Source organism: Podarcis erhardii (genome assembly GCF_964252035.2).
Source record: "Podarcis erhardii genome assembly, chromosome: 5".
In the NCBI taxonomy this organism is placed as follows: domain Eukaryota; kingdom Metazoa; phylum Chordata; class Lepidosauria; order Squamata; family Lacertidae; genus Podarcis; species Podarcis erhardii.
In genome coordinates this window covers 22,088,518-22,111,828 of record NC_138509.1, presented here as the reverse complement: position 1 = coordinate 22,111,828, position 23,311 = coordinate 22,088,518, and the positions used below count along the sequence as shown (strand labels likewise).

General features: G+C 41.5%; 1 protein-coding gene across 2 annotated transcripts in view; it reads right to left on the bottom strand.

Annotated features, from left to right (window-relative positions):
* NRG3 (neuregulin 3) overlaps positions 1 to 23,311 on the bottom strand; it is a 619,340-nt gene that overhangs the window by 364,374 nt on the left and 231,655 nt on the right. For both annotated transcript variants that reach the window (XM_081861189.1, XM_081861188.1), the window contains exon 2: positions 1,925 to 2,054. In XM_081861189.1, the coding sequence (XP_081717315.1) occupies positions 1,925 to 2,054 (130 nt within the window). The remainder of the gene's footprint in view (positions 1 to 1,924; positions 2,055 to 23,311) is intronic.

The window sequence follows — 23,311 nt, the reverse complement described above, 5'->3', positions numbered from 1 at the left end:
TTCCTCTTTAGTGGGTGTATTTTTATCTTTCCAGTGTTTTGCCACTATAACCCTTGCTGCTGACGTTGCATACATAAATAGCTTTGTGGGATTTAACCTTGTCATAGCCTATGCAGTCATGCCACCTGTACACAATATCCCATCCCTCCAGATCTAGGACTTCCGTTTTTTTAATTAATATCCAGTCCTTAATCCATGTCCAGCTCGCTGCCTCAAAGTACAGTTTAAGGTCAGGGACCGCAAAGCCTCCTTTTTCCTTCAACTCTGTTCATAGCTTAAATTTTATGTGTGGTTTTTTCCCTTGCCAAATAAACTTGGCAAGGTCTTTCTGTCATTCCTTAAAACACTTTACGCCTCTAATTATAGGTATTGTTTGGAACATTTTAAATGTGTGGGGTTTTTTTTGGGGGGGGAGTGTTATTTGGTTGTTTTTGTTTTTAAGTATTCTGTGTTTCTATATAGTGATATTATCTTGTGAACTGCTCTAAGACCTGTGGGTGTGGAGCATTATATAAATTTAATAAGTACTACTACTACTGCTACTACCACTCTAGCAATAAGAACTTCACTATTTAGAAACATTTGTGTTCAAAGCATACAGGGGACCTTTGTATTCAAAATCCAAAGAGTGCTATTAACTGTAAATTACAGGATCACTCATACAAGAACCATTTCATAAACTTTTTTTTAGTGGAAATGTGAAAGAACTCTTCCAAATCATGATGATAAAAGTTTGTGGTGGAGCAATGAAGGGATCAGGGGGGGGGGGAGTGTTTTAGAGGTTGACTCCACCATGTGATCTAACAGTCAGTGCTAATCATGAGCATTTTGTTGAATATTTCAATTACAACAATCCAACAATCAATTCTACAAGACATAAGACATAAGATATGGGCAGGGCTAGTTTTGTACAGAAGCAGCATGAATCAGTCACTTCAGTCACCAGATTTCAGACAGGCACTGTTTTCCAGCCTTTAGCTGTGTGTTCATTTAAAAACGATAACAAGTGACTCCACAGCAGGGATGTGGGGCCACCATTTTGACTTTTCCTTCAGCTGTGGAAATGTGAAAGGCAAGCATTGCCCATGGGCAACTGTGACATTCCTTTGAAGCTGTCCCTATATTTAAAATAAAAATGTTGCCTAATGTATATGCAGAAACAAGGCATACAATATTCTACGCCAGATTAAAATATATAATTGGTTACTAATGCTCTATTTTCACCTGATAACTGCAGTAGGATTATCTGGATTATCTGAATAATTATATATAGAAATTGCTGGAAAATATGACATCACAGAAAGGGGAAGTCTGATCTGTGGGTTAAATACCTCCTTGCAGGAGACTTGGTACTGAATATAGATTGGATGTTTTGCTGTTAGCCAATATCTTGCATACAGCTCATCCTCACTGCAGGTTGAGGGCCCATTCACAAATTTCTTCCCTAGAAGCCCCAAACTTCTTGAAGTCAACCCTGTATATAATACTGAGTATCACTAATTAAACTGTACTGATCATTAGAAATACTTTTTCTACTGAAACAGGATGTGTTGTTATCAAAATTCCTCTCTTACTTTCAAACATAATGCAAACTTTAATCACAAGCGGGAATTTTATTATTATTTAAAACAGCTTCTACCTGCAAAATGTATACAGTTTTCCTTGTCCTCACACTTCAACATTAAACATATCCTCCATGTTTCGGGAGAACCTTCTTAGTGAAGCTCATTTTTTATCATTTTATAACTCTTAGCTGTCCATTACAAGTTTCTCTGATAATCACAAAAAAGAAGACCTGACCTCTTGTGGTTTCCGCTCATTTATGATCAAGAATAATATTTTAAATATTTTCTCATTTCTCCCCTCCTGGAATGCAGTGGTGATTTGCACTGCTATTATTGATGCCAAGTATATTAACACTTACCGGCAGTGTTTGTGGGAGCCTGTCAGGGTTTCAATGACAAAACATTCCCCATCGTTGAGACAGTATGCAAGATCCTTATCTTTGCATGGCTTAAAGTGCTCAGATTGTTCAGTGGAGTATGTTGTGGTATCTGGAGAGAAAGAACAATGGAAAGAAAATGCTGTCAGTATAGGAAAACATAGTAGAGAAGTATGCCCTTGGCCAGGTTGCCAACATTTGGTTTCAAAAAACAAGAACAGGGATGGTAGAGCTATAACCTGGAGATCAGTGATGAAAACATAAGAAGAGCCTGCAGGATCAGGCCAATGGCCAACATCCTGTCTACACAAAGTTAAACTGTAAGACCAGGAGTACTTTCAGAACAGCATCTAACAGATAAAAGGGTGAGATCCATCAGAATACAGGGTCTACTGTACTGTAGTTCAGAGACAGAGTGCATCGTTTGCATGCAGAAGATCCCAGGTCCCTGGAACCTCCAGGCAGGGCTAGGAAACACTATTGGCTGAAACTCTGCAGAGTCACTGCCAGTTAGTGTAAAGAATGCACACTCTCCAACATTTCTCCAATGAAAATAGTGGTGCCCTATTCCAGAGTAATAGCAATCACCCTGAGACCTGCGGGTATAGGACAGTATACAAATTTTAACAACAACAAGAAGAAGAACAACAATAATAATTTAATTATTTATATCCCGTCCATCTGACTGGATTGCCCCAACCACCTTCCAACATATATAAAAACATAATAAAGCATTAAACGTATAAAAACTTCTCTATACAGCAGGGGTCAGCAAACTTTTTCAGCAGGGGGTCAGTCCACTGTCCCTCAGACCTTGTGGGGTGCCGGACTATATTTTGAAGGAAAAAAATGAATGAATTTCTATGCCCCACAAATAACTCAGAGATGCATTTTAAATAAAAGCACACATTCTACTCATGTAAAAACACGCTGATTCCCAGACTGTCCGCGTGTCAGATTTAGAAGGCAATTGGGCTGGATCCGGCCCCCGGGCCTTAGTTTGCGTTTGCTTACCCATGCTATACAGAGCTGCCTTCAGGTGTCTTCTAAATGTCTAGTTACTTTTCTCCTTGGCTCGGGGGTCACATAACTCCATAGTCTCCAACATTTCTCAAATGAAAATAGGGACTACCCTAAGGAAAAATGGGACATTCTGGGATCAAATCAGAAACCGGGACATCTTCTGTAAATATGAGACTGTCCCTTGGAAAATAGAGACACTTGGAGGGTCTGGAGAAGCTGAGATCAGTAAAATACTGACTAGAAATACTTTTTCAATTCAATCCCTTTAGGACTGGAAACACCCCAGGGTTATGGCACATATTTTACAAACAACTATGACCACTTAGTAGCGATTGCAACAGAGATCTCAGTAAAAACTGAAAGCTGCAGACACTGGACTTCTCATCAGAGACAATGTAGTAACCCTACTAACCCTAGTTACAGATAGGTAGCCGTGTTGGTCTGTCATGGTCAAAACAAAATAAAAAAATTCCTTCCAGTAGCACCTTAAAGACCAACTGAGTTAGTTCTAGGTATGAGCTTTCGTGTGCATGCACACTTCTTCAGATACACTGAAACAGAAGTCACCGGACCTTTCTATATAGTGAGAAGGTGGGGAGGGGTATTACTCAGAAGGGTGGTGGGAATGGGTGATTGGCAGATAGCTGCGATGAGCCTGTTGACGACTCTTAACGACTGCAATAGGTCTAACAGGAAAAAGCAAGGGGTGAGAAGGTGAAAAATGGCTTTGTCATGTATATAGAGATAAGAATCCAATGTCTTTATTCAAACCAGGTCTCTCCATAGTTTTAAGTTTGGTGATAAGTTGCAATTCAGCAGCTTCTCTTTCCAGTCTATTTCTGAAATTCCTTTGTAATAGAACAGCTACTTTGAGATCTTGTATAGAATGTCCTGGGAGATTGAAGTGTTCTCCTACTGGTTTTTCTGTCTTGTGGTTCCTGATGTCGGATTTATGTCCATTTATTCTTTGGCGTAAGGTCTGGCCTGTTTGTCCAATATAGAGAGCTGAAGGACACTGTTGGCATTTTATGGCATACACAATGTTAGACGATGAGCAATTAAATAGTCCCGAGATGGTATGTGTGATGTTGTTGGGGCCAGTAATGGTGTTGTCCGGGTGTATGTGGCAGCAAAGTTGGCATCTGGGTTTATTGCAGGCTCTGGTGCCAGTGTCCGTGTTAAGTCTGGTTATAGTATTATTGTGGGTTAGGAGTTGTTTAAGATTGGGGGGCTGTCTGGAGGCAATGAAAGGTCTTCCTCCCAGAGCTTGAGAAAGAGAACTGTCATTGTCCAGGAGAGGTTGTAGATCTCTGATGATGCGTTGTACTGTTTTAACTTGGGAGCTGTATGTGATGACTAGAGGTGTTCTGTTATTTTCTTTTTTGGGTCTGTCTTGCAGCAAGTTCTCTCTGGGTATCAGTCTGGCTCTGTTGATCTGTTGTCTAACTTCATCTGCTGGGTATTTTAGTTCTAAAAAGGTTTGCTGTAGATCTCTTAGGTGAGAGTCTCTGTCTGTAGAATTGGAGCAGATGCGGCTGTAACGTAGTGCCTGGCTATATACAATGGACTGTTTGGTATGTTTGGGATGGTAGCTAGAGGCATGTAGATATGTTTGTCGGTCAGTTGGTTTACGGTATAAGGTGGTGTCTATGCGCCCATCCTGTATTTTTATAGTAGTGTCCAAAAAATGTATTTCTTGCATAGATTGATTCATTGTTAGGTTGATGGTGGGGTGAAAATCATTGAATTTCTGGTGGAAGGTGTCCAGGGTCTGTTGACCATGTGTCCAGATGATAAAAATATCATCAATGTATCGCAGGTACAAGAGAGGTTTGAGTGGGTAGGAGTTTAGGAAACGTTGTTCTAAATCCGCCATGAAGATGTTGGCATACTGTGGGGCCATGCGGGTGCCCATTGCTGTGCCGCTGATCTGAAGGAACAGGTCATCACCGAATTTGAAGTTGTTGTGGGTAAGGACAAATTGGCAGAGTTTGGTAGCAAAGTCCGCTGTGGTTTTATCTGAAATGGTATTCCTTATAGCTTGTAAACCATCGTTGTGTGGGATATTGGTATACAGAGATTCCACATCCATAGTAGCTAGTATAGTATTGTTGGGAAGATTATTTAAAGATTGTATTTTCCTCAGAAAATCTGTGGTGTCACGTACATAGCTGGGAGCACTGATGGCATATGGTTTCAGAACAGAGTCCATATAACCGGAGACACCCACTGTAATAGTGCCAATACCTGAAATGATGGGGCGTCCTGGATTTCCTGGTTTGTGTATTTTAGGTAGAAGATAGAAAGTTCCTGGTCGAGGTTCTGTTGGTGTGTTTGTGAGGATCTGTTCTTGGATGTGTGGGGGTAGCTCCTTAACAATCTTGTTCAGTTCTTTTTTGTATTCTTGTGTGGGGTCTGAGTCCAATTTTATGTAAAAGGCGGTATTGGAAAGTTGTCTGTGAGCCTCCTGAATGTAGTCAGTTTTGTTCATGATGACGACCGCTCCACCTTTGTCCGCTTCTTTAATTATAATGTCTGGGTTGTTTCTGAGATTATCTATGGCTCTCCTTTCGGCATGGTTTAGATTTTGTTGTAAGCGATGGTGTTTTCTGGTCACATCTGTTTGGATTCTGTGGCGGAAGCAGTCAATGTACAAGTCCAGTGTGGTGTTGCGTCCATCAGGAGGGGTCCATGTGGGGTCCCTTTTTGTGTAACACTTTTTCGGTGGTAGTTGGTGGTCAGTGTTCTGTTGGGAGGGTGGTTGTTGTTCTGCAGTGGGTTGTGAAGTTGTTGCTTGTTCTGCTTTGTCTTGTTGTTGTGTGTGTTGAAAATACTCCTTCAGGCGTAAACGGCGGAAAAATGCTTCCAAGTCCCCACAGAACTGAATCATGTCTGGGGATTTGGCAGGGCAGAATGACAGTCCACGTGAAAGGACTGATTCCTCAGCTGGGCTGAGTGCTTGCTGTGAGAGATTGACAATATTGTTGATCTTGTTTTGATTAGTAGCCTGTAGGTTGGAAAGGTTAGAGAGTTTCTTGTTTTTCTGTTTTTTCAGTAGCTCCAGTTGAGAGTGGTAAATGTTCTGTTTTTCCTTTTGGAACTCTTGCCAAGCTTGGTGGTTCCTGATAGAGTTGTCCAATACAAGGAGTTCCTCCTTTATTAGCTTCTGTTTAGAGTAGAGAACGCTGATCAGATGTTTGAGCAGCTTCTTAGAGAAAGTGCTGCATAGTTTTCTTGCATATTCAGTGGGATACGTGGATTGTAGAGGGTTCTTAATTCTAAGACCCTTGGGTATAATGTCCAGGTTCTTGCATTTAGTAAGAAAGAAGATATCAGTCTGTACCTGTGCAAGTTTCTTGGTGAGGTTGATGGACTTCCATTTCATGCGGCTCAATGTGGTGCCTTCCATAGTTCCAGTTACAGATAGGTAGCCGTGTTGGTCTGTCATGGTCAAAACAAAATAAAAAAATTCCTTCCAGTAGCACCTTAAAGACCAACTGAGTTAGTTCTAGGTATGAGCTTTCGTGTGCATGCACACTTCTTCAGATACACTGAAACAGAAGTCACCGGACCTTTCTATATAGTGAGAAGGTGGGGAGGGGTATTTAATTGCTCATCGTCTAACATTGTGTATGCCATAAAATGCCAACAGTGTCCTTCAGCTCTCTATATTGGACAAACAGGCCAGACCTTACGCCAAAGAATAAATGGACATAAATCCGACATCAGGAACCACAAGACAGAAAAACCAGTAGGAGAACACTTCAATCTCCCAGGACATTCTATACAAGATCTCAAAGTAGCTGTTCTATTACAAAGGAATTTCAGAAATAGACTGGAAAGAGAAGCTGCTGAATTGCAACTTATCACCAAACTTAAAACTATGGAGAGACCTGGTTTGAATAAAGACATTGGATTCTTATCTCTATATACATGACAAAGCCATTTTTCACCTTCTCACCCCTTGCTTTTTCCTGTTAGACCTATTGCAGTCGTTAAGAGTCGTCAACAGGCTCATCGCAGCTATCTGCCAATCACCCATTCCCACCACCCTTCTGAGTAATACCCCTCCCCACCTTCTCACTATATAGAAAGGTCCGGTGACTTCTGTTTCAGTGTATCTGAAGAAGTGTGCATGCACACGAAAGCTCATACCTAGAACTAACTCAGTTGGTCTTTAAGGTGCTACTGGAAGGAATTTTTTTATTTTGTTTTGACCATGACAGACCAACACGGCTACCTATCTGTAACTGGAACTATGGAAGGCACCACATTGAGCCGCATGAAATGGAAGTCCATCAACCTCACCAAGAAACTTGCACAGGTACAGACTGATATCTTCTTTCTTACTAAATGCAAGAACCTGGACATTATACCCAAGGGTCTTAGAATTAAGAACCCTCTACAATCCACGTATCCCACTGAATATGCAAGAAAACTATGCAGCACTTTCTCTAAGAAGCTGCTCAAACATCTGATCAGCGTTCTCTACTCTAAACAGAAGCTAATAAAGGAGGAACTCCTTGTATTGGACAACTCTATCAGGAACCACCAAGCTTGGCAAGAGTTCCAAAAGGAAAAACAGAACATTTACCACTCTCAACTGGAGCTACTGAAAAAACAGAAAAACAAGAAACTCTCTAACCTTTCCAACCTACAGGCTACTAATCAAAACAAGATCAACAATATTGTCAATCTCTCACAGCAAGCACTCAGCCCAGCTGAGGAATCAGTCCTTTCACGTGGACTGTCATTCTGCCCTGCCAAATCCCCAGACATGATTCAGTTCTGTGGGGACTTGGAAGCATTTTTCCGCCGTTTACGCCTGAAGGAGTATTTTCAACACACACAACAACAAGACAAAGCAGAACAAGCAACAACTTCACAACCCACTGCAGAACAACAACCACCCTCCCAACAGAACACTGACCACCAACTACCACCGAAAAAGTGTTACACAAAAAGGGACTCCACATGGACCCCTCCTGATGGACGCAACACCACACTGGACTTGTACATTGACTGCTTCCGCCACAGAATCCAAACAGATGTGACCAGAAAACACCATCGCTTACAACAAAATCTAAACCATGCCGAAAGGAGAGCCATAGATAATCTCAGAAACAACCCAGACATTATAATTAAAGAAGCGGACAAAGGTGGAGCGGTCGTCATCATGAACAAAACTGACTACATTCAGGAGGCTCACAGACAACTTTCCAATACCGCCTTTTACATAAAATTGGACTCAGACCCCACACAAGAATACAAAAAAGAACTGAACAAGATTGTTAAGGAGCTACCCCCACACATCCAAGAACAGATCCTCACAAACACACCAACAGAACCTCGACCAGGAACTTTCTATCTTCTACCTAAAATACACAAACCAGGAAATCCAGGACGCCCCATCATTTCAGGTATTGGCACTATTACAGTGGGTGTCTCCGGTTATATGGACTCTGTTCTGAAACCATATGCCATCAGTGCTCCCAGCTATGTACGTGACACCACAGATTTTCTGAGGAAAATACAATCTTTAAATAATCTTCCCAACAATACTATACTAGCTACTATGGATGTGGAATCTCTGTATACCAATATCCCACACAACGATGGTTTACAAGCTATAAGGAATACCATTTCAGATAAAACCACAGCGGACTTTGCTACCAAACTCTGCCAATTTGTCCTTACCCACAACAACTTCAAATTCGGTGATGACCTGTTCCTTCAGATCAGCGGCACAGCAATGGGCACCCGCATGGCCCCACAGTATGCCAACATCTTCATGGCGGATTTAGAACAACGTTTCCTAAACTCCTACCCACTCAAACCTCTCTTGTACCTGCGATACATTGATGATATTTTTATCATCTGGACACATGGTCAACAGACCCTGGACACCTTCCACCAGAAATTCAATGATTTTCACCCCACCATCAACCTAACAATGAATCAATCTATGCAAGAAATACATTTTTTGGACACTACTATAAAAATACAGGATGGGCGCATAGACACCACCTTATACCGTAAACCAACTGACCGACAAACATATCTACATGCCTCTAGCTACCATCCCAAACATACCAAACAGTCCATTGTATATAGCCAGGCACTACGTTACAGCCGCATCTGCTCCAATTCTACAGACAGAGACTCTCACCTAAGAGATCTACAGCAAACCTTTTTAGAACTAAAATACCCAGCAGATGAAGTTAGACAACAGATCAACAGAGCCAGACTGATACCCAGAGAGAACTTGCTGCAAGACAGACCCAAAAAAGAAAATAACAGAACACCTCTAGTCATCACATACAGCTCCCAAGTTAAAACAGTACAACGCATCATCAGAGATCTACAACCTCTCCTGGACAATGACAGTTCTCTTTCTCAAGCTCTGGGAGGAAGACCTTTCATTGCCTCCAGACAGCCCCCCAATCTTAAACAACTCCTAACCCACAATAATACTATAACCAGACTTAACACGGACACTGGCACCAGAGCCTGCAATAAACCCAGATGCCAACTTTGCTGCCACATACACCCGGACAACACCATTACTGGCCCCAACAACATCACACATACCATCTCGGGACTATTTAATTGCTCATCGTCTAACATTGTGTATGCCATAAAATGCCAACAGTGTCCTTCAGCTCTCTATATTGGACAAACAGGCCAGACCTTACGCCAAAGAATAAATGGACATAAATCCGACATCAGGAACCACAAGACAGAAAAACCAGTAGGAGAACACTTCAATCTCCCAGGACATTCTATACAAGATCTCAAAGTAGCTGTTCTATTACAAAGGAATTTCAGAAATAGACTGGAAAGAGAAGCTGCTGAATTGCAACTTATCACCAAACTTAAAACTATGGAGAGACCTGGTTTGAATAAAGACATTGGATTCTTATCTCTATATACATGACAAAGCCATTTTTCACCTTCTCACCCCTTGCTTTTTCCTGTTAGACCTATTGCAGTCGTTAAGAGTCGTCAACAGGCTCATCGCAGCTATCTGCCAATCACCCATTCCCACCACCCTTCTGAGTAATACCCCTCCCCACCTTCTCACTATATAGAAAGGTCCGGTGACTTCTGTTTCAGTGTATCTGAAGAAGTGTGCATGCACACGAAAGCTCATACCTAGAACTAACTCAGTTGGTCTTTAAGGTGCTACTGGAAGGAATTTTTTTATTTTGTTTTTTCCTACTAACCCTAGTCAGTATTATCCCAATACTGGAGTCAACCAGGTTGCAAGGTGAGAGAACTTTTAATTACCACCACAATCATTTCCCTTTGTAGCTTTACTCAACCCTTTTAAACTGTGATAACTTGCCAAGTTGAGCACATCTAGAAGAGGGTAACTGAAATGCCATGCAACAGGAGAGAAACCAGGGCCCCTTTTCAGCTGGAATTCACCAGAACTGAGTTCCGGCACCTCTCAGGTGGGCACCATTGCCATTATAAGAGAACAAGTTCATGGTGAGTTCTGACACCTCTTTTTCTAGAAAAATAGCACTGGGCGGGACTACCGACTACCAAACAGCAAAGACCAGGTAAAAAAAATGGCTACTTAATGTGGAAGAGACATTTTTTAAAAAGCTCTCTCCAGAGTTTGCTTTATGTTGCATTCATTGTAGTTACAAGATGAAAAGGTTTTCCACACAATATGATTTGTCTGTTTCTCCCAAGACCACACATATTTTTGTTACAACATCATTTTGAAAGGGGACGCTTGGAACATGGTGCTCTAAAGAGAACCAGAGCAAGCACATTTTTAACTAAGAAAGGAAAACCACTGCAGGGATTACCGAAAACACAGGTTTCAGTTTTACAAAACTGATCTCCTTCAAGACGATTATTGCAAAACCTTGTCCTCTAAAATGTGAACATGACACAAGTCACTCTGTATGCTGGGTCCTACAAAATAAAACATTCAAAATATATGGCATGGTTCTCTTGTATTGCCTAACTGATGACTCTTCGGTGCTCAAATTACAGTCACATATCAGCTCTACGGGAGCTAAATACCCCCTTTCAAGAAATCAAATGTTGCAAGTGAACGTTCAGAACCAGCCAGGGATCCAGCCCCTGAAAATCCAGCACAAACTAGTATGTAAGAGGGGAGGCTACAACACAACATTTCCTCTGACATGTAGTAGTTGTCAGGGATGCCAACAGAATTTTCTGGGCCTAGTACACTGCAGGTGGATTAGGCCCCTTCATTCATTGCCAGCCACCAGAATCTATTGACAAGATCTGTGCATATATTAGCATAGCATAACCTACCTCAGAAGGCTGTTGTAAATATAAAAGACACAGAAAAGGAAAACATATACAAGCTTAAGCTCCTGAGTAGAAAAGTAAGATACAAATAGAGATCACACAGCATGTAGTTAAACTATGAAATACACTCCCATCGAAGCCTCTACTTTGGGCCATGCCCACATGGAGGAGTTGTGACCACTCTTCATTATGGTGAAGGCTACATTCAACTTCCTTCTTATGTTGGCGTTTACCTCTCCCGGAAAAATCTAGAAGCAATTCTTCCCTACATTGCCTATAGTCCCTAAACACTCAGGCACTCCATGAAACTAAAGCTAGGCTGCGACCAGGCAGGAATGGAACCAGAGAGCATTTCAAAAGTGTTGGATGGAAATGGAGAAACGGGGAACACATAGGTTTAGTGATACCACAGCAAGAGAATGTATACCCTGAACATCTTAGCTAAAGTCACCAATTTTCATCTCCTGGGTGCACTGAAATTTCAGGAAGGGTCATTTGCAAACAATGTTCTTATTATTTCCACAGTTGCCACAGCCTAAAACCTTCATTGCACATGCTTGAACAACAGCTACTCTGGCTCACCATCCTCAACTAAGTCAATGCCATTCTGTATGTCAAGATAGCCTTTAATTTTCCATTACCCATTTACCATGAATTCCTTCGCCGAGCTAAATAGTAAGAAGTTACATTCTATTTTTTAATCAGCACTTTAAAACGGCTGCACGCTCAACATGCAATACAATGACAATCCAATTCCATTCAATTAGATTTCATCTGACAGCCACTCTCTGGTGGATATAACACCATATTACGGGGGTGGGGTGAATCCTACTTCTGGAAATGTGAAATTATAGTAATTTCAGGAGCATCATTCTCTTTATAGAAGGGCAGCAAGTGCCCAGTGCCCTGGTAGTCATTCAACTGTAATACAGTGCTTTCATTTCTGCATTACAAAAATAAGCTTGACAACCACTGGAGATTTATGCAAAAGATGGAACATTTCCAAAAAAGGTGGTGGGGGTGGGGAGAAAACCAGAAACTGCCAGCACAATTTTGTGGAATATATTTCATAAAATGGAAAATGGGCAAAATGTTAGGTATACTGGAAACTGACTTTTAGAAGAGCTTATTCCTTATTTTCCTTAGAGAGCTTTGAAAGTAGTTTCTCTTGTGGCTGCAGATGGACAAGGAACTTATAAAAGGGCTGAGAGTAGTTTGACAGAGGGGTTTCTTCTCCATATAAATATTTCATTTTATTTTATCCGTCCATTACTGACTCTGGTCAAAACAAGTACTGTAAGGGTTTCGTGACAATATCCCAGAAGAAAAGGGGAGGGGGTTAATTGGTGTGCTGTGGAGGGTTGTAGGGTTAAAAATTAACTATGTGGTATCTGGATCTCTTTATGAAAATATTGCCCCAAAGGGCAAATGGAGATCTTAATTGATGTCCTTCTTAGGTGGAGTAGTGGAGGGAGTGAACATCAGTCCTCCCCCAGCTGTTATTTATGTTTCAGGTGCTTCTGATTTCAATTCCAGAAAAAGTGCATGGGAAATGGCAAACTTTCAGGAATAACTTTAGTTTTCAGAATATTTTCAGAATGGATGGCTTGCTTGTAATTTAATGCAGAAAAGGACAATCCACCAGGGGGTGGGGCAGGAAAGTCCACATCTGAAAATACATATATTATGAAGCTTTGCAGTTGCACCAATTAAATTATATAATACTAAAGAGAAGCCTTGAATGGAGGTGAACTGATAGGATCAAATAATTTTCCGTCGTAGGCACAACCTCAAATCCATATGACTGCAAAACTCTGCGATATGTTTTGGTGCATAAAAAGCATGGCAATCTAAATTAATCCCAATTAGATCCCCACAATACCCAGATCTGCCCTTCTACAGCATGGGCAAAGAGGCACAATTTAGGAACTGGGAAGCGGCTGTTCCAGCTTTGGAACATCTGTATCACCACATGTCCATTCATTGAAGTACAGCTGATAGATGAGCATTCATGACAGAGCAAGAAGCTGCCTTATCCTCAGACAGAACAGTGTGCCACATACTTCACCCCTCTGACTGACAAGGGTTTTCAGCCCTTCCTCACAGCCCTCACTCCCAGACCTACCTGCAGGTGTTGCCCTAGGAGAGGGTTCTTCTTCCCCCTGGCTCTACCCCTTAGCCAACCACCATTCACATAGAACCTTCATTCACAAAGACAGAGAAGCAGAACTCAACTTGACTCTCGCCTCTAGGTGACATTCTAACTCAAGGTTTTGTTCAGCTTAAAGACATGGCAACAGGCAGCAGCAGCTCCCATCTCTCTCCCTCTCCCTCTCTTCTTGCACACTTGCATCAGGGCAGGAGCCACTCAGTCTGCCCTTATAGACAGCCACTCTCAATGTCTTGACCACCGACAACACGTGCTGTGCAGGGAGACACCTCTCTAGCCTTGTGTTAATCCGCAAAGCCCTAAAAATATGAGGCCAAAGCACCTTAGGGCAGTGTTTCTCAAACCTGGGTCCCCAGCTGTTGTTTGAATACAACTCCCATCATCTCTGACCACTGGCGCCGCTAGCTAGGGATGATGGGAGTTGTAGTCCATCAACAGCTGGGGACCCAAGTTTGAGAAACACTGCTAGGGACTGCCTAAGATGGGCATGATTTAAGGTCAGTCTTCCTACTTGATTACAGTGGGTAGACCTGGGGCTGTCTTAGTCTGGTAAGGGGCCCTGGTCTACCTCCCATTTGAGATCCATTGTACATTGTACATGAATGCATGATAAATGGGAGGGTCTAAATAAATAGGGAGGAAATTCTACCTAGACAATGTTGAAACTGCAGTGTTCTAATCCTGCATACATCAGAGGAAATATATACAGTATATATATTTAAAATCCACAAAGCCCATTGAGATCAACACATGTACTAGCTGCAATGTGCTCAGATTGTTGCTGGGGTTGTATTCTTCTGTGGCAGGATTGCCCAAAGTCAGTGAGATTTTGGAATGAGGTTCGCAAGGAGGTGATCATCATAACTGCACAAAGAATAGTTAAATCACCAAAGCTTACTTGGTGTGCATATCTGTGAGGCAGAGGTGTGACTCATCAAAGCATACCAACATATTTAAAGTGTAATGTGAGAACCATCCCTCGCACTAAATGACAGACGAAAAACCCTGTTTTTCCACTCAGTGAATAATACCATTCTTTATCATTCTCACTTTTGATATGAAACAAGCATTTAAGGAGAACAGGTTCATGCCAACAGTGGCATGGCACACATTTTCCAAATACTAAATGAAAGAAAGGGTTAGAAATGTTGCAAGATAGCCCCTGACAATACATAGCTGTGCCTTGTTTGCCAAAAGAGACACAAATATATCAGCTTGCCACTGAATACAAATGAGAACATTTTTAGTACCCACAAAACACAGGCAATTTCCTCTAGATTTATGCATTCAACTCTAGGCACCACTCTTAATCAAGCTCAGAATTTCCCTGTGGCAGTTCCATCGACAAGAAAACAGAGATGACATTGTGCAGAACAGTAGACAATAGTGATTACCCCAGTGTGTAGCTTTATGGATAAAATATTACCTATTTAAACTCAAGCTCCACCTACTCTCACCCATTCAATTCATCTTGAAAGGAACCCAATTCATATTGGTAAGATGCAAAATTCACTTTGAACTGATGGTAATGATATCCCTCCACTACCAAAAAGTAATATAAATTATCAGTCTGTATTTTTGCCATCATGGAAGCTTGGAGGACACAACAGGCAGGAAACTAGACATGAACTTTGTTGTCTCTCTTCATTAGGAACAGCAACAGGAAACTCCTGACTCTCTCCAGATACAGCTACACCCAGTGCCACCTACTAAACTATATAATAGATTTGTCCACAGAAATACTATGTTTGAATTACATTTGGGGTGATAACCAACTAAATCATACACAGAGCAAATCCACAGAAATCAGTAGACTTGAGTTACTCGTGTCCATTTTTTCAACAGGTCTACTGTATGACTAACATTGGATAGCTAAAGTTATCATTATGCTCAAATAATGTTTTAAAATTATTTACCCCTCTGTATGTCTTCTGCTGTATCATTGCAGATATCAGGGCAGATTATAAGGAGTGTATTCATCTTACTTTAAAAAACAACAACTGTGTAGCTGATGCTGATTTGGGGGGAAATACAGTTGAAAATGATATTACTGCAAATAGGCACTGTAAGACTAGGAAGATTTCACTACCTCCCACCACATCTAGTTGACTGGGTCTTTATCAATCTTTTTGGTGAATTTTTGGGAGACAAAACCTGTACCTCTGCACCAGAGTTCTTTGGGAAGCTCCTCTACTGTCACTGCCATTTGTGTCTGCCAATTTCTCTCCTTCCCTATTCTCCCAAGCTTATCAAACTGTGAGGAAGGACAAGAAGTAGGGAAAACAGCATGGAGAGAGAGCAGGCAAAAGCCAAGGGTGTTTTAAGGCAGGAGTAACCAAAATGGCAGCTAGACATTGTAGACCACATACATCTTCCATCATCCCAGGCCACACTGAATGGGGCTGATGGGAGTTGTAGTCCATTGGGCACCACATTGGCTACCTTCGTTTTAAGGAATTTCTTACTCTGGAATTATGCAGAGCAAAGAGAAGGTCTATGTTTTAACTCTTCCTGGTGAAGGAGTCTGTTTTTTAAAAAGCTTTGTTAGTATTACCTTCTTCATTTATTTATATTTATTTCAAACTAATTTTGAAATAAATACAACAATAATTGTTGAAATGTACTCGTAATAAGACTAAATCTATTAGGAAGTGTATACTAATATGCCTCATTGTGGTTCAGCAGATCTCATGGGAGGTCATTTGTGTTAATAATCTTGACATTAAATGGCATGAATTATCGTTTTAATTATGATAACTGATTGTAAATTTGTGTTATTAAACCTTCAACAAAGTTGTTAACAGAAAAGAGAAAGAGAGAGCTTTTTTGCCCCCTCCCCTTGGCTACAGACTTTGCTCCCCCCCCCCCAAAAAAAAACACTTTTGGGAAATCCTGAGATGGAGGGGAGCAGGAAAACAAAAACAGGAGAATTGTTACCAAAGAATCCAATCAGTGATATATCTTATTATGTTCTTTGAACTTACTGAAATCTAGAAATCCTTCAGAAATATTTTCCAAACAGTCATCATGACCTTTCTTAACCTTTCCCCCCTTTCTTTACTAAAAGTAAACATACTTAAGTTCTTCTCATATGCCTTGGGGAACTCTTATATCTACAAAGCTCAATGTCCTATACTGCTGATCTTGGTCTGCTAACAAGGCTGGAAGCTTTAGTTCTTGACAATTTTGGAAGGCTTGCTGCTACATTCATCACTTCATTCAAACCTGAATCCAATTGTAGCCTATGTGTTTTGCTCTCAGCACAAATTTTGTTACGTGTTCGCATTATCTTGACAGGTTTGGCAGACACTTGCGCCTCCCCCCCCTTTTTTTTTTAAAAAAGGGGGAGTGCATCTTGACATTTTGCTTTGCCAAAAGTAGTAAATAAATATTTCATAGTCCTTTACCATTAGCATTGTGTGCAAATGGTGGGGCTGGATGGCTGCCATATTTCTCTTATCAATATTAACATCCCCAATATTTTACTATGAATGCAGCCATCATAATCATCTGTGGGCATTTATTTCTACTCACAACCCACCTCAGGCTCTGTTCTACAGTTTACAGTTATTATTCTCAGAAATGAAATGTGCTTATAGGGATTATGCCTGACAGAACAGAGGCTAGTTTTAGTGGTGGCTTGTGGGAATCATCTTAGACAATAGGGGGAAAGTTTTAATATGCCTAGTGCCTCAAAAGGGGCACCACTGCGGGGTGAGGGGCTGAGGGTTCCCTGAAATAATCTGCGACCTAAGGCGGGCCTCTGTGGGCCTTCCTGAGGCTGTGGCGGGTCTCCCTCCTCCTGATGCATGATGTCAGAAGTGCATGCTGTGTGCCCCAAGGTGTGGCTTACTGGACATTGCTGCAAGGGGTGTAGAGAAAATAGAAGCAGCATTTAGGCCAAGTACAAAATAGCTGACCACATTTGTTCTGTATCTCTTCCTCCTAACATTTTAACCCTTCTCCTAGAAGCCCTGAGATGGCAGCCAGATTCCTGCAACTCCAGGTCAGAGCCTCAGATCTGACAACCCTACCTGCAGAATGCATCCCTGAACTCTGAAAATGCCTATTGATTGTCTGGATGGAGTGTGTGTAGAAAGTAGCCTGCTGTGCAAAGGGACACTCACTGTCGACTTTTGCCTACCACTGGCATGTGACCCTGAAAGGTTGCTCAGAAGGCCCTTAAGTGAGAAAGTGTCCTCCATCTGTGCCTTAGACATTCAACAAACTCACTGTGTCAAGTATCGGCTGATTACTGGCTTGTTTCCAGGGCCAATTTCATCTGCCTTTTATTATGGCAATACAGTGGTACCTCGGGTTACATACTCTTCAGGTTGCAGACTCCGCTAACCCAGAAACAGTACCTCGGGTTAAGAACTTTGCTTAAGGATGAGAACAGAAATCATGCTCCGGCGGTACAGTGGCAGCAGGAGGCCCCATTAGCTAAAGTGGTGCTTCAGGTTAAGAACAGTTTCAGGTTAAGAACCGACCTCTGGAATGAATTAAGTACTTAACCCGAGGTACCACTGTATCCTAGCAACAATGTCCTGGGCTCTACTTACATTAAGGAAATCATCTCTTCCCATTTACAATCATAGCAAGGAGACTGGCGTGATCTTGGCATTAGACCTCCCCCCCCCCCACTGAGATGCTGCTGGTTATAAAATGCTCTGTGTGTATTCCTTTTACTGCAGCAGCCACCTCTCCCCTGATTGTTTCCTTCAGTGCTACAATAAAGTTTAAAAATCAGAATAGCAAGGGGAGGAACAAATGCACAGGTTCTTCCCACCTGATGATATCCTTGCATGCAGGACAGCAGCTTTAATGGAAAGACTTATAGATACCATAGAATTGTAGGGTTGGAAGGGACTCTGAGGATCATCTAGTCCAACCCCCTGCAATGTAGGAATATGCAGCTGTCCCTTATGGGGATCGAACCTGCAACCTTGCCGTTGCCAGCACCACGCTCTTGTTAGGATATTTCCGTTCCACCTTAAAAGGGAGCAGGCTTTGTGAGTCACAGAGTCTGTGTATTTCCTGTTCATTTCGTTCTCTCTCTGCGCCTGAACATCAAAGAAGGCAGTCATGTTTTTCTTTGTTCTGACCAACGCTGAATAAAGTTGTAAATAATGCTCTCCTGAGTGCATCTTTCACTGTGCGAACTCTGCTGATAGAGTGTGCACCAGTCCTTGGAATGTGGAAGCTATTTCTGAGGCTTTTGTCGCTAATTGACTGATACTGCGTTTCTATGGGAGGTCGTTGGATCGTCGGCATTGGCGTGGGGGCATGATGGCCTTTGGACTCCCTGGCAGTATCCCAACAGCTCTAACCTACTGAGGATATGGCCCTACATAGTTGCAACTTGCAAACCAGACCATGTTAGCACAGGAAATTTCACAGGGGTAGTAGATGAAGGGGCAGTGATTGGTCAGGCAAGATGAAGCATTGTACCCTCAACCATCTCCTTCTGTTTTCTCATGGTTACAGGTACAAATAAGGGGGAAACATCTGTTAGATTTATGGAGCAACTTGTATGGATTAGAGTTCATTTCATCAAAAGCATTATATGCTATCCTCAGGTATTTGAGGATCCTCTAGTCCGCAGAACCTTATGCCATAATAAAATTATTGATCTTTAAGGTGCCACAAGACTCCTTTGTTGTTTTTGCCACAGTAGACTAACAGAGCTACCCTTCTGAAGATCAGGTAAGAAAAAGAAAACATTCAAAGTAAGTCTCAGGAATTTGTGAGATTTTAATCAGGTAGTATGAGGAGGTGGCATAGAGAAATTTACAGTGAAAACCTATGCTTATCTACTCATTGAGTTTGATGGGGCTTGCTCCATTGTAAGTGTGTACAGCATTGCAGGTATAGTCATATCTTTTATACACTTGATGTAGAAAAGCATCCCTTGTTATTAAAACATGTGCAGTTGGAATGTGTGTGTGTGTGTGCATGTGTGTGCAACCTAACACCACAGAAGTGTTTAGTTGCAAAAAAAGCTATTTGTTGTCAAAGACTTGTTAATAGCTTATCTCACTGACAATGTTGCCCTTTTCCAGAGAAGCAGAGAAGTGGGTCAAGGAATCTGCTTCAGAGAAAGGCAAGGTGGAGATAAATAATACAATTTTAACCCTCAGCTGGTTCCATCTTCCAAGGTAAAATGTCTAAAAAATTATTATTCACTACAGCATCTATCATTCTGACATCCTAATGGTATGGGAATATACAATCAGGCTATGAAACTTTTACATTATTCTCAGAATCCTTTCACATAAAGGGATCCATACATCATTCATTTTATGTTATGTGTATATATATATTTTTTAAAAAAATCTTGTTTCCTCTTGTTTCCACCCCTTTAATCTTTTCACTGCCTGTTTGAATCTTTTACTTCAGAATCCCGAAAGAGATAGAAGAACAATGGAGGAGAGTCTGTAATATCACTGTGAATGGGTGTGTTCAATATAACTTGCTCTGATATTTATTTCTGCTAAGCAACATGAATAGATGTGTTAGAAGGGGGTTTGCCAACATGGTGACCTCCAGGTATTGTTACACTACAACTCCCATCATCCCTGACCATGGGCCATGCTGGCTGGGGCTGATGGGAACTAGAATCCAAAAATACCTGAAGGGCACATCTGTTTCTGGATTAGAAAGAGATTCCTTCTTCAGTAGCTGCAAACCTGAAAGAATGGCAGCAGAATCGTCTCTTTAAATGGATCTGCACCAATTACATATAAAGCAGAGGGTTACTAAACCCTCCCCACAATTTAGCTTTCTGCAATCCTAAAGTATCACTGATCAACCGGGGGTAGGAGAATTATCACGGAGTGCAGATTTCAGGGAGGTATACTACAATCAGGGAGAGGGGTTAATTCAGACCCTGACTTGAAATGGGACAGATGTCACACCCACTTTGAGCCTGAACTGGAAGTTAGTATCAGGAGCAACAAAGTTTAGAGCAAATTGTACTAGGATGGGCGCCAGCTGGGAATGCACTTCCTTCATAATAAGAAATCAGACCTATTCTGTCTTCAGAATCTCTGCCATAAGCCCAGCAGCATGTTGCTAAATTTGTCTGGAAATGTGCCATCAAATCCCCACAGGTGACAAAAGATTCCAAACTCAGCTTATGTTTAGATAAAGATGTTCAGCCTGCAGAATGGAATCAAGTGTAGATTCAATTCTTTGCAGGGTATTTTTACTCTTGAGAGTCTGGCATCTAATAAACTTGTGTAATGTAAGATCACATCATGCTCTGTAGTTTTAAATGATCCAGAGTGGAATGAGGTTAAGTACACCACTGGAATGACAACACGCAGAGCAAAATTATGGTAGAACTAAAGTTCTCTGAGTGCAATGACAGTACAGAAGCAGCATAAACAGTGTAATAGTAGTCTGCAAACTATCTTCTTTCTCTGGTACCTGTCATTCCACTCTGGAAATGTATTGGGGGGACACTGACCTTGAATTAATGAAATTCTGATCTAATAATAGTGTGAATGATTCAAAATACAGAAGAGGAATCTCAGTATCCTTGCCTTTGTGTCAGATATTGTATCAGTATTAACAAATTGGTTGCCACTCTTCCAGATGCTTCCATGACTATACTGAACAATTATCACAAATAATATTTCTTCCTGGGTAATTAAATGCAAGAGACAATACCTTTACAGATGTGCATCTGTAAAGAAAGAATCATTAAAAAGGCACATCTAACATCTGTTTCCTTACTAGGGATGGGAGACAAATTCCATTTGGTAGAAATTTAAAGTCAAATCTATCAAATTTGCACTTCATGAAACAATATGCAAACTGAAATACAGCTATCCTTCAAAACGTGCACTTGTTCAGTTTTTTTTACTTAATAATAATTTTTATTAGTTTTCAATTACAATCCAAACACTTGTTCAAATTTTGCGATGCAGTTCTCCAACCATGTTTACAAAAATGCATATTGTAGGGGAAAGTGTGCATAAAAATATGTGGATCAGGCCATGGCTACTCATGTCCAACAACAGGAAGCTTCTAAATGTCCCAGAAAGACACCTAACTTAGAGCTGTCCAACAAAGGAGTGGGCTGGCCGGGGGTTCTACTTCCCCATCATTCAGCTACACAGTCATGCTGCCCATCTGCCAGCTACAGAAGGATTGTGGGGGACTTGGCTTTTGAGAGTCACATATCCATTCTGAAGAAGGTGTAGGAAGCTGAAAGTCTTTTTTTCTAATCAGCATGCAATATGTGATATTTGGGAAATCTTATTACCGAAGAGGAAAGAGACTATTTTAAGACGCCTACACTAGGAATAGATCTAGACTTGTGGCAGAATAAGGTGAAAATGAGCTGGTAAAATCAACTGCAATGGGGAAGTCGCTGTGACATTCCAGGATTCTCTTGCATGGGCCTGGTTGCTCAAGGTCACTTGCTAAATCACCCAGTTGCCACATTGAATCTAGACATTCCTGACTGGTTCACACAATATCTGTTGTCATCACCTACTGAGTTAAAGAAAGAAGCAGGACACTTCCTTTATCTAGGCTCTCTTGGATGAAACTTGTTTTTTTAAGATCCATTTCAATCAGGATTTAGCCTCTGTTTTGGTATGGTAACTACTGACTCGATTACTCTTTTTGATAAGCACTGTCAAGAGAAAGATGGGAGAGAGAGAGAGAGAGAGAGAGAGAGAGAGAGAGAGAGAGAGAGAGATTGGGATCTCTCAGCAGCTTTTGATACCATTGACCATGGCATTCTTTTGGAGTGGCTGTCTGAGTTGGGAGTAAGACGCATCATTCTGTTCCAGGTCTACTTGGATGGCTGTTTTGAGGTACATTGTTTGTTCCCAAAGAGCTTTTAGTGTGAGGTTCTGTGAGGTTCTGTTTTAGCACACACCCGCTTGATGCCTACATGAAACGGCTTAGTGGGATTATCTAGAGTCTTGGAGTATGTTGTCAGCAATATGCTGATAACCTATAGTTCTACTTCTCCTTTACATCTGTAGATTAATCATCATCACCACCACTTAATTTATACTACATACACAAATATTGTGGGGTGTGATATCCTAAACTCAAAATCCACACTGGCCAGAACATAGGTAGATAAAATCGTAAACATTATTTTGTTTAGGAAGCATCAGATCAAGGATATGAACAGAGTTCATAGTAAATAAAGAGTAAATAAAGAGTTCTAATATCCGAACCCAACAGAACTTGATATTTCTCCTTATAGCCATCACCATAACTTTTACCTCATTCTCTCCCTCAGTTTCTTCCCCTTCACTCTCTTCTGTGTCTGCTCAGATATGTATCTCCACTCAACTGTCATTCTCATTCAACTGCCACCACCTGCCACTCACTCAGACATCACCCAGCATTCCATCACATCCTCCTGCTGCTATTCTTCCTTCCTTCTATTATAGTAACATGCTTAAATCTCTCTCCAGCTTAACTAGTTGCAAGCAGAAAACTAGCACAGCAGGGAAAGGGGCTGGCTACAGCTTCTCCTTGATGTGGCAGTGGTTTTCATTCTTCGTTCCTTGCAAAGAATTAAGATAAAGGGAGCCCTGACCATTAGGTTCAGTCATGCCTGACTCTGGGATTGCGGTGCTCATCTCGCTTTATTGGCTGAGGAAGCCGGCATACAGCTTCCGTGTCATGTGGCCGCTTCTGGTGAACCAGAACAGTGCACGGAAACACCGTCTACCTTCCCGCCAGAGCGGCACCTATTTATCTACTTGCACTTTGACGTGCTTTCGAACTGCTAGGTTGACAGGAGCAGGGACCGAGCAACGTGAGCTCACCCCGTCGTGGGGATTCAAACCACCGACCTTCTGATGGGCAAGTCCTAGGCTCTGTGGTTTAACCCACAGCGC